Below are 16,547 nucleotides of genomic sequence, written 5' to 3' on the forward strand. Positions count from 1 at the left end.
GTTTACTCTTGATCTTTTGTTTTTCACTTAGGCAAACATTTACTTTTAAATTTTAGAGAATGAAATGTTGCTAGCTTTCCTCATAGCAGAGCACTGGCACCAAGACTCCAACATGCCGGCATGTATTTATTATAGCACAAACATACATTTATGTAGCATGTATTATGTACAGCACATTGCTTTACAGTGTCATGGTCACTGATCAATTCAGGTTGCTGAGAACACAGAAGTAGAAAAGCAACGGCCTTATTTGAATATGTGACTTAGCCAGTTGTCCTGCTCCCTCAGTTCATGCAGGGTTTAATGCTCAGCGCTTGTCCACTTGAAAGCTTTAATAATGCTCATCTTTGTCAGCATCTTTTGGGAGTTAAGTGTAATGGTATGATGGAATACGCATTGTTTGCTTATGCCCTGGGCTCCAGGAAAGGTCTTAGCATCTGCCAACCTATCAAAAAACTGTAGGCTGTGTTCTTTGTCATACTACCCTTCTCTCAGCTAAGTTTTATTATCCCTGATGCTACCTTGTGGTCACCACCATAACCTACTTTAGCTCTGCAAATATATTGATCTCTTGAAAAAAGGACCACATGCTTGATCTGCTTCCCATTTGCAGTGGGAGATGCAGACATCTTGGGAATAATCTCAGTCTGAACTGCCAGATATGGAACTGCCTGTCCAGCCAGGTGTGTGTGTGTGTGTGTGTGTGTGTGTGTGTGTGTGTGTGTGTGTGTGTGTGTGAGAGAGAGAGAGAGAGAGAGAGAGAGAGAGAGAGAGAGAGAGACAGACAGACAGACAGACAGACAGACAGACAGACAGACAGACAAGGGGGTGATGGATAGCACTCCCTGTCAATACTCTATCTTAGTAGGAACACGATCTTAGTAGTGGTTTGGATGAGATGTTCTCCATAAGTCTCTGGCATCTGAAAACTTGGTCTCCAGTTGGTAGGTGTTTGGGAAAGATTGGAGGTGTGGCCATGTTGAGGAAGGTGTGTCGCTGGGAGTGGGCTCAAGGTCTCCAACTTTCCCTATTATCCCCAGTGTGCTTTCTATGCCCCCTGCCTTAAGATCAAGATGTGCGCTCCCAGATCTCCTCCTGTTGTTAGTTTACTGCTATGATGTCTCTGTTCTGCCATTATTGCTTCTAATCTTCCCTCTGAAAACATAAATCTAATCAAACACTTTCTTTTGCGCTGTCTTGGTTAAGGTGTTTTATCACAGCAACAGAAAGTAACAAATACACCCATTCAGTTCTCTGCACATTAATGGCGGTTTCTAGGAAGGAGTTCCCAAATACCCCTAGAGCCACAGAGGACCATTGTGAGTTCAAAAGGAAGCTGGGGTTATGAGACAGCCTTATTCCATTGAACTTTGGAGTTCCTTCATTCATCCTGAGCAAGTATCTTTGGAGTATCCCCAGGGTGAATTTAAGACCTAGAAAAACTCTTTGCCTCCACCTAACTTTGTATGGTTTTTATTTCTCAGTTCAAACTCCCTGAGAAACCTGTGGGGGGAAAAGGGGGAACTGTATAATTTCCATGATTTTGTGGATGAATTTAAAGTTCTTATAATTGCATTTGAAACTAGATTGAACAATATACAGATGAATTGTAAACTTCATGCCAATAATCTGAAGTTTTACCATATTTTATGTAGGGGTTCATTACCTGAACAATATGATACACTGGGGGAGAAATCACAGAGGCAAAGAGCTTTAAAGTTTATTGTCTTTCATGGCCCTGTCCCTGCTTTATGAAGAAGGGTATCATGTTTTCTTTTTCTCACTGTGCAGTAGAGAATATAGAGTTAGTACTCATGATTTCAGTATAATAATCAAATAGAAAATGCTGAAGAAAACACTATTTGAATTAAAGATAATACGTGGAATTTTAGATTGATTAAAAGATCAGTAATTGGTTTTTAAATGATATAATTGAGGGGTTTATGACAAGTAAATGAATATAAAATATTAATAATGATAAGACACACACACATAGAAAAAGTTTGTGATTTGGATAAATTAATGTGCTTTCAATCTTTAGGAATATTTACCTCAAAGGAATAGTTTTGGAAAATATTAAACAATTAAAATATAGTGTTTAATGATATTCAGAAATAAATTAGTTTTCCAAATCAGTCAATTTTCGTACATGCTTTAGTCATAAAATCAAGGTGACAATCATTTTTCAATTGTCACTTTCAAGGTGACAATCAAAGAGTTGCATTGGTGTCGCTAGCCATTTGCCTAGCCTATGGCTGTGCTTCATATCATGTGGCAGTTAAAGAAAATGTAGACTGCAGTCCTATTCACTTAATTTCAATTTAGTTTGCCATCTACTACCAGGGTTCATTTTCATAGTGTTCAAAGCATTTGGTTAATCAATCTTTATTGTTCTTCGAATTATACAAGCAAATTCAATGAAAATTACTAACATAGGAATAAAGGCTTCAATAGAGTTAGAAGGTATTATTATTTTAAATAAAAGAAATTGTATAGTTCTTTTTCTAACAAATACGCAAAATCTCCAAAAGAAGAAACAGTTGATAATCCTAAAAGTCAGTAGCTTGAAATCAAATGAAGACTAAGTCTGTTTCCTTCAGGCTAGTTTGCTGGTGATTAGAGCCTTTTGTTGTAAAGTCTGTAGGTACAGCATCGAAGGACTTGATGCAGATGAAGTTAAGTCTTTGCCAAGGGATGCACATGCAATAATATTTTCTTGTTATTTTCTAGACACTGTGTTTGAATTTAAGACTTTACCCTTTAAGTGACCACTTTCTGCCACAGTCTTTTATGTATCCACAGGATTTTCTCTTGGATTCATGAGCTACTTAAGTTTCATGTTTCAAGAGAGGCTTTTTGCTTCTCTGCGTAACCATTTCTTCCAAATGTCTTACTCTACTCAGGTTCCCTTCCCAGGGAGTATCTCTGAGAACAGTGACTATGACAACAACGGTACTTTTAACTTTACTTTACACTTGTATTGTTACAGTCCTAAAACACAGAACAGATTCTGGCAGAAATAGCTATTAAGTAAATATTTTGCAATTGATAAAATGTATGAATGAAAGATGAACTCATACCATCTCTAAATTTTACTAATTCTGCAGAGGTTTACTGTAGTAGGTAGTTGTAGGGTGATTTATTCAATATATGATAGCACATTGTATTTGTCTTCCAATAGTATTTATATGAGAGCAAAAACATTTTTTAAAAAAATAACAAGATCAGTGCTCTAATTCCTGAACTACGGAGCCTTCACCTTTTGGGGGGGAATATGGTTGCTAGTAGGTTGCCTGTACCCCAGTAGATAGCCCTACAGTCATTTTCACATGGCCAGTGCCAAGCAGAGCCAAGGGGCTAATAATAATAATAATAATAATAATAATAATAATAATAATGATAGTAATAGTAAGAGTAAATAATAATAATAATGTAAAAGAGTATGTAAAGTTGAAGGGAAACAGGTTGTTGTATCCTGGGGGGAGGTAGAAAGGACATAGTATGTGTTGGATAAAATAAAAGTATATTTTACATATGTATGAAATTTTATAAAATAAAATATTATTTAAAAAATGAACTATTTTCATTTCAGTGAAATTGTAGAATATATTGGTATGTTCGTAAGTGTTCAGAGTTTCTCACTTTTTGTACTGGCTGACTGGGAGCCTAGTCATTGACAGTTTCTCAGAAAAATTAATTTCTAAAGTCCATAGTATTTTTATATCAATTACTCAAAAAATGCTTGACACTAAAAGGCGTTAGGCTTGAAAATAATTTGATGTTCTGCAGGAGTAAAAATAAACTTTACAATTACAGATTCTAATATAATTTAATATTTGGCAGGGCTCTAAACTTATTTAGTAATGACAGACTATACTGACATTTCAATTATCTTCAATAAATAAAATATTCAGTGTACTTTTCCAGAGAGCAATACTTTTCCCGAGGAGACAGAAAATATTACACTTTAATAGAAGATGTTTATAGCTTTAAACTCTGTCATTTTCTTAGATTGTAATTACAGAAAAAAATACAGCAAACAGTGTCAACATTACACTTAGGTCAAGTCATGGTTATAGACTGTTTAGGAAAAAAAAACCTTTATATTTTTTATACTTTATGTCTTGTAGTCAGTGTATTGTTTGTAAATATTTAAAACTTTTTTTTGTTTTACCTTGAATAGAATAGTACCAGATTTAGAGAGATGTTGTTGTCAACATTTGTTTTAAACAATGAGGATGAAAAGAGCTATCCAAAGATAAAGAACGTTAAAGTGTAAGCATAAAAAGGAATGATGTGGAGTGCGTGCCTAATTACATTCTCCAACAAGACACTAAGGTTGATATTTTAAACAGGTTGTGTTCCTAGACTTGAGTGAACTGTAAATAAAAAGAGACATACCAGATTTTTAAGTACGTTTCATAGATTTAAATCTATTTCAGTGTCAGCTCACTTAATTACAGCTGCCAGAGCAAAGATAGGAAATTCACAATGGAAAAATGAGTCTGAGACAGACTATACTTAATTGTTACCCTACTGTAGAGATGGGGGTATTGAATACATATTTTAAGGTAAAGAATTTGACAACTAGCTTCTTATAATAATTGATTTAATAACCTTTTAGCAACATCAGCAGAACAAATTTTAAGTGGTATTTCTCTCACATTGAACATGCTTTGCACATATCAGGATTTCTATAAACACATTTTTTTTTCTGCGTGACTATTAATGATGAATGCTTTACTTTGTTAATTTCCACTTGAATAATTACTTTGTATTGAGCTACATATTTTATATTTTTATTTATTTTTATCACAAAACGAAAATTACGATAAAATGTTTTCTTGGTGTTGCTTTCTTGTTTTGCTTCCAAAATGAAACACCTTTCTGGTACAATTAAGTAAAGTATGAAAAAAAAAGTTGCAAATATACATCTCATTGATTGTCAAAGTGAATTCATTAACATTTAGCCCAATCCACAAGACTTAACCCATATCTGACAATGTTACTAAAGCTGAGAACCTGAGACTCCATATTTAGTGGGTGCTAAAGGAAAACCTATTACAATTATTCTATTAAATGAACATAGCAATAAAATGAATTTTAGTGATATATTGATATACCTATAGAGCAGTGCATTGTTCAGCCCTCATCAGAGAAGCTTCTTCTTGCAGGAGATGGCAATTAACACAGAGATATGCAACTGAGCAATGTGTAGAGAATGAGAAACTTTGGAATACTCAGCCCTGAATAGATTGTTTCTATCAAGCCCTTCCCCTCAAGGCTTAGGGATCTGTGCAGAAGAGGCAAGAATACTGTAAAAGGTAAAGATGGTGTTGACTCTAAAGCAACGGCATCTTCCAGACATAGCAGGGCTGAGACCTGTATGAACTGAAAATGACATTAACAGCATGTTCAAGCCCTGCAAAAGTTCAAGTCATACAGAAGTCTATCGTGGAGAGTGGAAAGTAGGTACAAAGTTCCATTCCTAACTAAGGAGCCATTTGCAATCGGTAGCTGCAGAGAGGTGGAAAATTATTTCCATCCAGTGACAGTGTGTATATCAATGACATTCCATGGCAAGCTTCACACTCAGGAGTAGATGACTAACACAAAACAGACTCCATGGATCATGGAGTTTTGGTTTTGGTTTTGGTTTTTAAGAAGGAGAAAGAACATGCATTCTGATTGGTCAAGAGGAAGGAGAGTATCTGAGAGTAGTTGGGAGGGAGAAGAATATGCTCAAATGTCTTATATAAAAATATTTTAAAATAATAATTATCAAAAGAAACTGTAAAAGAGCTGGGAAGTGGTGGCAAACACCTTTAATCCTGGCACTCAGTAGGCAGAGGCAGAGGGCTCTCTGAGTTCAAGGCTGACCTGCCTTACAGAGTGAGTTCCAGGACAGCTAGAGCTATGAACAAACAAACAAACAAACAAACAAAGGATATAAGATACATTGCCAAGATTCTTAGTTTTAGAATTAGGCCATTACTTTATAATATTATTTATTCATCTAAAATCAGAATAATCAAGAAGAGTTTTTATAACTGTAGTTAATTTATGAGGGATTTGGAAAGGCAATTTGCTTTGTTTTGTTTTGATTTTGTTATGTTTTGTTTTGAGACAGGTGTTTTCTGTGTAACCCTGTCTGTCCTGGAACTTGCTCTATAGACAAGGCTGGCCTCTAACTGAGAGATCTGCCTGCCTCTGCCTTCTGGGTGTTGTGATTAAAGGTATATGCTATTTTCAACTGGCTTAGAAAGACCTTTTTAAAAAGTTTAATCATAAGCAAGAGTAAACATTTAAATGGCTTTCTGAATATTTCTTAAACATGAGAAAGTTGTTTTTTATGTATAAGGTAAACTTTTATATAGTTTTATGGTTCAAATATCTATACTTTTGGCTTATAATATGTTATTTCCCAACTCATACAAAACATTTGTCCTCATACGCAGCATTATTTTTCTACTTTCCTTTCCTAGTTTGTTCTTGGTGTTACAGAAGCATTTTTTTCATAAGTGGCTTATTTCTTAACTTTTTTCAATCATGTTAGAAACACTCTATGTTCCAAAATTTTAGTTTAAACCCAGTTTCTTCCATTAATCTTATACTTCCATGAAAAGTTATTATGTCAGTCTCTTGGACCTGGATTTCTTGCTTGATTCTTTTTATCTAGAATTCTTCACCAGACCCCAGGTTCATTTTGCCTAGTCACATTCTTTACCGCCATTCCTTAGAGAACTTACATGTTATTTTTGGAAAGACCCACTTTTATACTCTAATTTTTAGTGTGGCCCAAGTGTCTCTTTAGCAGAACTTAAATAGTACTAATTGGGTGTTGGTAAAGTGAATGGCACCAGACTTTAAGGTTTATAAATGATCTCTCAGTATAATACACTTTACACACCCCCAAAAATATACCAAATGAATTTAAAATGACTTTCCATTTTTAGTATAATTTAATGATATATACTTATAACGATTAAGGCAAACCATCTTACTGTGTTGTCTTCAGGGTAAATTTATCACGTGTTATTGAAAAACTGTGAGAAATGCCCCTCAAGGACTTGAGAAAACATTCACAAAGATACTGCAAGTTGAGTGATGGGATATTGCTGTGGGATGTTCTGTATGTCCTGTGGGAGCCCGTTCTTGGGTTCCTCGTGGCTTTACCCAGCAGGTCCGCATAGAGGATGATTAGGACCACGGGCCTGAGTGCAGGTGTCTGAGATGGTCTGCACTTGGCTGTGCTGGGGGATGGTCTGTATGTCAAGTTGCTCTGATTGGTCAATAAATAAAACCTGATTTGCCGTGGCTAGACAGGAAGTATAGGTGGGACTAACAGAGAGGAGAAATAAGAGAACAGGAAGGCAGAAGGGGTTACTGCCTGCAGCAGCCGCCAGGACAAGGAAGATATAAAGTACCGGTAAGCCATGAGCCACATTGCAAGATATAGAATTATGGAAATGGATTAATTTAAGCTATAAGAAAAGTTAGCAAGAAGCCTGTCATGGCCATACAGTTTGTAACCAATAGAACTCTCTGTGTTTACTTGGTTGGGTCTGAGCACCTGTGGGACTGGCGGGTGACAAAGATTTGTCCTGACTGTGGGCAAGGCAGGAAAACACTAGCTACAGGATATTGTATTTATACTTGGCTGAGAGCAGTGAGTCTTAAAATTTGGTTCTGGGACATAATTTATATGAACTTCTTGAACATTCAGCATTAGTGTTAACCACTTGAATTGTGCACAGGAGAATAAACAATAGAACCACCGCTTGGATTATTTCACAGTTGTCCATTCCCTGAAGTATTTGCAATTTCACACAGGTGATTCTTGAGAATGCATGGATCACAACTTCAGTTTCACAGAAGAAGGGTCACCAAGAAGGTATCACTTGAAATTCTGACATGGAAATAGCTTCTCACATGGAAAGCTGGCTGTAAGATTTTACTAACATATGTATGGCAGTATTTTAGTTCATTAATTATCTCTGAAATCTTTCTAATAATATTTAAACATAATGTAAATATTATGTATAAAATCGAAGAAAACCATAATGCTTTCTTTTTTTTTCAAGACAGAGTTTCTCTGTGTAGTTTTGGTGCCTCTCCTGTATCTTGCTCTGCAGACAAGGCTGGCCTCGAACTCACAGAGATCCGTCTAGCTCTGCCTCCCGAGTGCTGGGATTAAAGGTGTGCACCACCACTGCTCAGCTCATAATTCTTTTGTAATATTCTTCAATAGAGACATCTTGTTAGAATTACTTAATGATAGCTTTCTACAATATATGTGTTGGTACTATTTATTATTTCATGTTTAATGTATCTTCTTACATAAAGCATTAAACTTTAATAATTTATATATTTTTAAAACTTCTGTGCAAGTGTGTACCTGCATAAGTTTATGTGTGCCATGTGTGGACAGGTATCCTCAAAGACCAGAAAGAGTAAGATTATGTGTAACTGAAGTTACAGGCAGTTGTAAGCTGCCTGCTATGAGTTCTTGACCCAAATCCTGGTCATTTGAAAGAGCAACAATTGCTCTCAACTGATGAGCTATTCCACCAGCCCCTTAGTATTATACTTTTAATGAATTATATCCTTTAAAACAGGTATTCCTATGGTATGACTGAGCATCATTTGAGTATATGCCCAAGAGTAACATAGCTGCATATCGAGGTAGGTTGATTCCTAGTTTTCTGAGAAACCACCACACTGACTCCCAAAGTGGCTGTACAAGTTTATGCTCCCATCAGAGGTGGAGGAGTGTTCTCCTTGCCCCTCATTGGCCCCAGCATGAGCTATCACTTATGGTTTTTCTTTTTCTTTTTTTTTTTTAATCTTAGCTATTCTGACAGGTATAAGATGGAATCTCAGAGTCATTTTGATTGGCATTTCCCTGATGGCTAATGATGTTGAACATCTCCTTAAGTGTTTCTCAGCCATTTGAGATTGTTCTGTTGAGAATTCTGTTTAGATCTATACCCCATTTTTTTAAAATTGGATTATTTGGTTTGCTGATATTATAGTTTCTTGAGTTCTTTATAAATTTTAGAAACCAGCTCTCCGTTGGATGTAGAATTGGTGAAGATATTTTCTCATTCTGTAGACTGCCATTTTTGTCCTATTGTTGGTGTCCTTTGTGTTACAGAACTTTATATATATTTAACGTTAATTCTAAATTTTCACATCCATCTCATATATTTTTAATAGAAAATTTAAACTTTTATTATGGTATATTCATAGGTATAAAGATTTTTTAACTTTGCATTTTGAAGTAATTACAGAGGGTCACTAAAAATCACCAAACACATTGAACAGAAAGGTCCAATTCATCCTTTGCTCAACTTCTTCCTGTGTTAATTACTGTACAAAAGAAAAATGGAGTTGACATTGGTACATTCACAGTTGTGTATGTGTATATATAATTTATCACATCAATAGCATCTTGTCATGCAGTGTAAAGAGATTGCTTTCATGATGATCATAGGGTTCTTTCTTGCTACCCTACCCAAGCCACATTACTCTTCCAAATATATTACTTCAATTCGGTATTTTTTTATTTCAAGAATGTTATACAAATGGAATCATATAGTACACATCATTTTGAGCTTGCCTTACAAAATCAGCATCATGTCCTTGAGGGCTATCCAAGATATATGTATCAATAGCTTGATCCTATTTAAGTTGACTAGCATTCCAATACAATAAGATTGAATTATCTTTTTTTAGGTTTATTTTATTTATGTGTATATTTTCATAAGTGCATTCTATGTATGTAAATGTGCCCTTGGAGGGCAGAAGGAAGCACTGGACCTCCTGAGCTAGAGACGGTTGTCTACCTCCTAACATGGGTGATGGGAACTGAACCAGTGTCCTCTAGAAAAGCAGCAGGTGCTATTAACCACTAAACTATTTCCACAGTCCCCAGTAGTTTTGTTTTAAAGAATACTAAATTTGCTTTAATTTCTGTTATGTGTTGAATTGTACTATTAATCTAAACTCTATAGTCAAAATCTAACTCTCAGTTCGCAATAGTGTGATATATTTGGCAATAAGTCTTTACTGAGTCATTAAGGAAACATGAGATCATATGAGTGGTCACAATTAAATGACTGATGCCCATGCACAAAGAAACTTTTAGGGGACTGGATACAAGAGGAAAGACTATGTGGAGACATGGAAGAAGTTGGCCAGTTTGGAAGCTTAGCAAACCATCTCAAGGTGGAATCAGTTCTTCAGAGTCCTGAACCCCAGAATTGGTTTTCCCAGTCTATTGGGCAATCTGGACTTTGTAGGAACATTGCTGAGTGTCCTCAAAAGAGTGGCAGTTCCTTTTATAAAAGATTGTGGCTCTTCAGATTGATAATTCTTCCATTTTAATCTCATTTCCTGAGAGTCAGGGTCAGCTTGTGAAAAGCTGTTAAACAACATCTTCAATGTGAAATGCCAACCCTCTTCTAAGCTCTTCCCCCTTTTAAAAGCATAAAATGGAGACTTCAACAGGTTTTACAGTGGCCTTTCTGATTTTGGTAGTCTATACAATAAGGGAGTTTGGAAGTTCTTGTATATCATTAATTATTGCTGTCCATGTCTTGCATGAAATACCATGATTGTTAAAGAAATTATCTTTAATAAAGCTGGATACAGTTTGAAAAAAGTTAGCTGGAATGTTTTTAAAATAAAGATTAATTATAATTAAAATAACGTTATTATTTGTTTTATTTGATGTATAAAAAGGATGGCAGCATAAGTGGGTCAATTCAAACTCAGTGCATTTAGCAACAGTTTATTTATAGCTACCTTTCATTGGTAGAATTAAATATGCACTTATTAAGAAATATTGGTATCTGATTATATTAAAAACACAAACTTCCGTTACAGAGAAGTATTTATCTTATCAGGCCATATTGCTTAGGATATAACAAAACTTTCTTCATTTTGAAAATGAAAGCAAAGAGATCATGTCTACAGTGTATTGCATGAACATCACAACTATACTGAACACAAGCCTATCAGGGATGTTAAACATAAAAAAAAAACTGGGAGACAGTTTTGAGAGAACAGTAAAGGGACTTACCATCTTGATCTGTGGTCACTGTAATAGCTGTGAATGGCTTGGGAGAAATGCTCAGCTCAGAGACTCCATTCATGGCTTCTATTTCAAAGGTGTAATTGACATGAGACACGAAGTCAAGTACGATCACAGAATTGTTGATCAGTCCAGTATGTCTTGGGATGAAGCGGAGTCCTCCACCACAGTCCTCACATTGGCTGGTGTCTAAGCCACATTTCTTACAGATTACACTGTATGTGAGATCCTTCCTCCCTCCTGTGTCACTAGGTGGGCTCCATTCCAAAATAAGGGCTGTTTCATTGATGTTAAAAGCCACATTTCTAGGAGCTGAAGGTGGCCCTAGAAAAAAGCAATGAGAAAACAAAATGTACATGTATTGAATAATGAATGATGGTGGTGCTACATTGAAATTTTCACGAGTACATGCTGTTGATCTTAAATATGAGCTGGAGATCATTTTCTTACAAGAACCATAAAGAACTTGTTTAAATATCTGATGAAGCTAAAAAAGAACATCCTTCGGAGTGAATACAGCATATTTTTAATTTTTGAGTATTTAAATTCCAACATTTAATGTCAAAGTCTACATATCTCCAAAGTATACTTTTAAAATTTGTTTGCTGTAAAAATGTAATGGATAGAAATTATAAATTATGAGATGGCCATCCTTATATCCTCATTAATTATATTAGCATTTTCACAATTTGAAACCAACTGAGGAATGTATACTCAACACACTGTATTTAGCCTTCATACCATCATTATTGTATAGACAAAACACCCATTCATTTCCTTTGCCAAACCCATAGAATCTATTTTCCAATGATTGGGAAAAAGTGTCTTAAATTTAGGGTGGGCAGACTATTTAGAAATGGATATCAGAGGCACAAAAATCCCTTTTTTCATAGTGCCTTGCCAACTTGAAGTCATACTTGTATTGTCACATAAGGTAAAAATCACTATGCTTTTATTCAGATGATTTTCACTAAATACAAGTAACCTAGACCTTAAGTATGAAAATGTCCCTAGAGAAGACTCAGCCTAGCCTTTCTTCATGGTCATCAAGGACACATTCTTTCTGGTTTTCTTTGCATATCACAACACACAATTATTCGACAGCTTTTCTTTACCAGTCATATTGTAAGATACTAATCATCTTTCATACTCATGCTGGTCCTCCACATCTCAGTTATTCTCCTTTCATTGAGCAAATATTACCCAAAAGGTCTCATCAGTGCCAGACTCTGTGTTGAGGGCTATTTTAATGCTATGAAATCCATGTACTGTGAGAATATTGTTAATGAGGCATAATTGAAACATAACTCATTATACAAGTACTGGAACAACCAACATTCTGCCACAACTTAGAAGCTTGGTCTTAAGAAATCCAGAATAGTTCTGTCAGGGAATTCTGCAATCCTCTTAGAAAAGAAATTCAAATTGTGATGTAGGCAATCTTCTGAATATTAAGCTATGATCATTTGTTCATTAAGTCAATGTTTTATTTAGTGACTACTATGTGACAGATACTCCAGTAGATGTGGTACACATTATTCCTGCTTCAATGCAGTTAACATTTAGCGAAAGAGGAAGAAAAACATTAGGTTAATGGATTCAAGTGATAAAAAAATTAGAGTTTTAGAATGTTAACAGGCCGGAACAGAAGTAAAAAAACTATCAGAAGGAATTTAACTCCTGGTAACATCTTAAGAAAGCATTGGAGGTGATTTAAAAAAAAACAGCAACAACAACAAAAAAACATTGTCAGAGTGATGGGAAGAATATTAGGGGTCAAAAGTATGTTATTAGTCAAGAAAAATCTTGAAAGTCATGGAACAGACAGGGAAGCACCTCAGTTAGAAATCAAATGGAGAATCCATGAAGTGAGTTTTAAGGACTAGCAAGGGGCACCACAAATAACTCAGGGTAGTTATACTACCTAGAACAACTAGAAATTTCCCTATGTTCAACAGAAGAAAATCTGTGTGTGTGTGTGTGTGTGTGTGTGTGTGTGTGTGTGTGTGTGTGTGTGTGTGTTTGCACACATGTGTGTGCATGCATGCATATTTGTATGTGCAGGCATGGTGTATTTGTGTGTTTGTGTGTATGCATGTGTGTGTGTATGAAGGCATGCACATGCCACAGAGATCACATGAGGGTCAAGGAACAACCTTGCGTGTCAGTCTTTACCTTCTATCTTTTGGAGACATCGTCTCTCTGTTGTTTTTTCCACTGGGTATAATTCACAAACTTTTGGCTGTTCTCTATGTGTGCTTCCTTTCTCCTTATGGGAGCTGGGATTATAAAGGGCTTGTTCTATGCATTCCACTCTTATGTGGGTTCTAGAGATTTGAACTCAGTCCCTCACATAAGGACTTTTCCGTATACCAAGCCATCTTCCCAGCCAGGCCTGAAGGTTTTAATGTATGAAAAGTGATATGTTTTAAGAGCACATCAACGTAAAGCATGATACAGGGCCTGAGAACAGGGGGCATGGCAAAAAGATCTCCTATATTCCCTTGATGAACAGAATATCAGCCATAAATTATGCGAAATACTCAGAAGTGTTATCTGGCTCGTCTTTCCTCTAGTGTCATTCTGACGTCAGCCACATATAGGCAGGAATCTCCAGCTACCTGTATTTCTATTACCTAATGCCAGACCTAGTTATGTGATGGGAATTTTTATTAAAGGTTGCTGAGTTTCTTGATTTGTGTCATTTCATGTTTTAGTGGGCTTAGAGATATGTGTCTTTAGACAAGAAAATGAGGAGAAACACAGGATCAAATGTGCATTTTATCTTCCTCCTAAATTTATGCATGAGGGATAAAAATTCATTTTCCTAATAATGCCTCACTGTGACAACATTCATATTGCTGATTTTTCTCTTATTTATAATTGATAACATGAATTATTATCCATATATACATCTACTAGTAGGAAACATTATCAATTATGTTATGGGTGTCCACAAGTATATAACTATCTGCTTGGACATATGTTAAAAATTTAAAAAATAGAGACACCCTTCTTACTCAAGGGCCCTCACATCAATTTGCATGGTGATTAAATAGCTTTTTAATTGCTGTTAAATTATGCCAGCTAAACTGTGATTTCATGCAAATATTAAGCTGTAATGACACGTACTGAATCATTTACTAAGATTTAGAACTTGGAACCAAGAGAGACAATTAATTCTAATCCTCAGATTCAACTAAATGATGTGTCACTGGGCTTTTCTGAATGTGGCCTGATTGCTTTGCTATCATTTATAAATTATACAAAGATTATATGACATCCAGAAAACATAACGTGGCAGCAATAATGCATTTAGAGACATTTGTATTGAAAACTCTTAGGGATTCCCTTGTGTTGATTTTTTTTTCTTTGGGAAAACAAATAACTCACATCGGATAGAAGACAGCTCTTATCCTCGCCCTCCAGACTGACTTTATAAGAAGAACGCAATTACTCAGAACTACAGTTGTAGTTATCAAGCCGAGGATATAAAAAGCTTAATGTAAAGCTAACTTTATTTTTGCTACACTCTCTACTACTAATGTTATTTTCAAATGGGGTCTCTACTCAGAAACAACTTTTGCTTCAATTTGGATTTTCTCTTTACAATTTGAAAGACTAAAAGCCCGACGCTGAGGTAAGATCCCCAAGACCCAGGACAACTGTTCCTTCTTTTCCTCTTCCCAAGAAAGCACCTGGTTCCACAGATGCTTCTTCCTCTCTCCCTACAGAGGCTAGGTATGTTTTAGCTTTGTTATATTTTTTTCTTAATGAAAATTGTTTTAAAGTATAACTGTGTCTTTCTAACTATCACTGTACAATATAGGAAATCCTGCATGATATGAAATAAAACCAAATTCAGTGTTCAAACAAGAGTCTTCTGGCCCAATGCCACCGGAACAAAAGTAATACAATTTGTTTTGCTGTGTTGACTCCAGCATTTCCTCAAAATTGGTTCATTGCAGGTTATTATCTAAGAAATATGTGGAAAAATACCAGAATTCTACAGAACAGTCTAAATCAGTGGTTCTCAACCTCCCTAATGCTGTGACCCTTTAATATAGTTCCTCATGTTGTGGTGACCCCCAACCATAACTCTGTTTTCATTGCTACTTTATAACTTTAATTTTGTTGCAGTGATGCATCACAGCGAAAATATCTGTGTTTTTCGATGGTCTTAGGTGACACCTGTGAAAGAGTCACTTGACCTTCACAGGGATTCTATGAGCAAGGGATGTGGGGACCTGCCCCACCGGGAACTTAGGTCACCTGTGAAGAGGTGGCTTGGAACCGATTAAAGGTAAGTGCTCGCCCCTTGCCCTGTTCCCCAGCCTCCCTCTTACCCGGAGACAATCAGATGCAGTGGGGAGTCAAGTCAAGCAAGAACTAATTTATTGATAGGCAGTAAGCCTCTTTTATACCAGAAAAACTCAGAACCCTAGGAGAGGGTGAAGGAACCAACCAATCATTTTAAAGGTCACCCTATTTACAAGTTGTTTATGCTCTGACATCATTTTTTGTTTTTAGTATCTTATCTTAGCATAAATAACTTGAGCTAACTTCCTTCTTTACCATTTGTCTCTAATTTCCATACAAACAACCCAAGCTAACTTCCTCTTAGCCATCCTTTGTATCTATTCTCTGCACAAACAGCTTAAACTAACTTCCTCTGGTACCATTTGTATCCACTCTCTGCGTAAACAGCTTAAAGCTTAAGCTCTATTTATCTGAATTTCTCTCAGCACCCTCTTTGCAGCCCATGTATGCCCCACAAAGCGACATTGAGATCATGATGGGAAAATGTCCAGAGACGACCAGCCAAACTAGTGGGAACGTATGACCAATAAACCATGGACCAATAGCTGAGGAGCCCCCATGGTACTGGACTAGGCCCTCTGGATAGGCCAGACAGTTGTTTAGCTTGAACTGTTTAGGGAGCCCCCAGGCAGTGGGATCAGGACCCAACCCTGGTGCACGAGCTGGCTTTTTGGAGCCTTGTGTCTATGGTGGGACACTCTGTGCAGCCTTGGTGCAGGGAGGAGGGGCTTGGACCTGCCTCAACTGAATGTGCCAGGCTCTGCTGACTCCCCATGGGAGACCTTGCCTTGGAGGAGGTAGGAATGGGGGATGGGTTGGGGGGTGAAGGCTGGAGGGTGGGGGGAAGGAGGAGAGGGGAATCTGTGGCCTGTATGTAAAATGAATAGAAATCTCCTAATTAAAAGAAAAAAGAAGTTGCAACCCACAGGTTGAGAATCACTGGTCTAAATGTAGGCCGACTGAGAAGTAAAGCAAGTTTAAGAATTATATTTCAGTTTTTGTGTGATGTGTTATTTACAATTTTAATCATAATATGTTAACTCTTAAAAAGTCTTTTTAAATTTTCAATCTCAAATGGTCATAGATTTCATTTTTTTTTTTTTAGTTGTTAATAGTAAAGAAAATTAGA

At 36.2% G+C, this 16,547-nt stretch overlaps 1 protein-coding gene across 1 annotated transcript in view; it reads right to left on the reverse strand.

Moving 5' to 3' along the window:
* The window catches only part of Epha6 (EPH receptor A6), a 921,293-nt gene that overhangs the window by 523,696 nt on the left and 381,050 nt on the right, over positions 1-16,547 (reverse strand). Inside the window, exon 5 of the mRNA XM_006981610.4 lies at positions 11,087-11,422. Within this exon, the coding sequence (XP_006981672.1) occupies positions 11,087-11,422 (336 nt within the window). The remainder of the gene's footprint in view (positions 1-11,086; positions 11,423-16,547) is intronic.

The sequence above is a fragment of the Peromyscus maniculatus genome, chromosome 12 (assembly GCF_049852395.1).
Source record: "Peromyscus maniculatus bairdii isolate BWxNUB_F1_BW_parent chromosome 12, HU_Pman_BW_mat_3.1, whole genome shotgun sequence".
Classification (NCBI taxonomy): domain Eukaryota; kingdom Metazoa; phylum Chordata; class Mammalia; order Rodentia; family Cricetidae; genus Peromyscus; species Peromyscus maniculatus.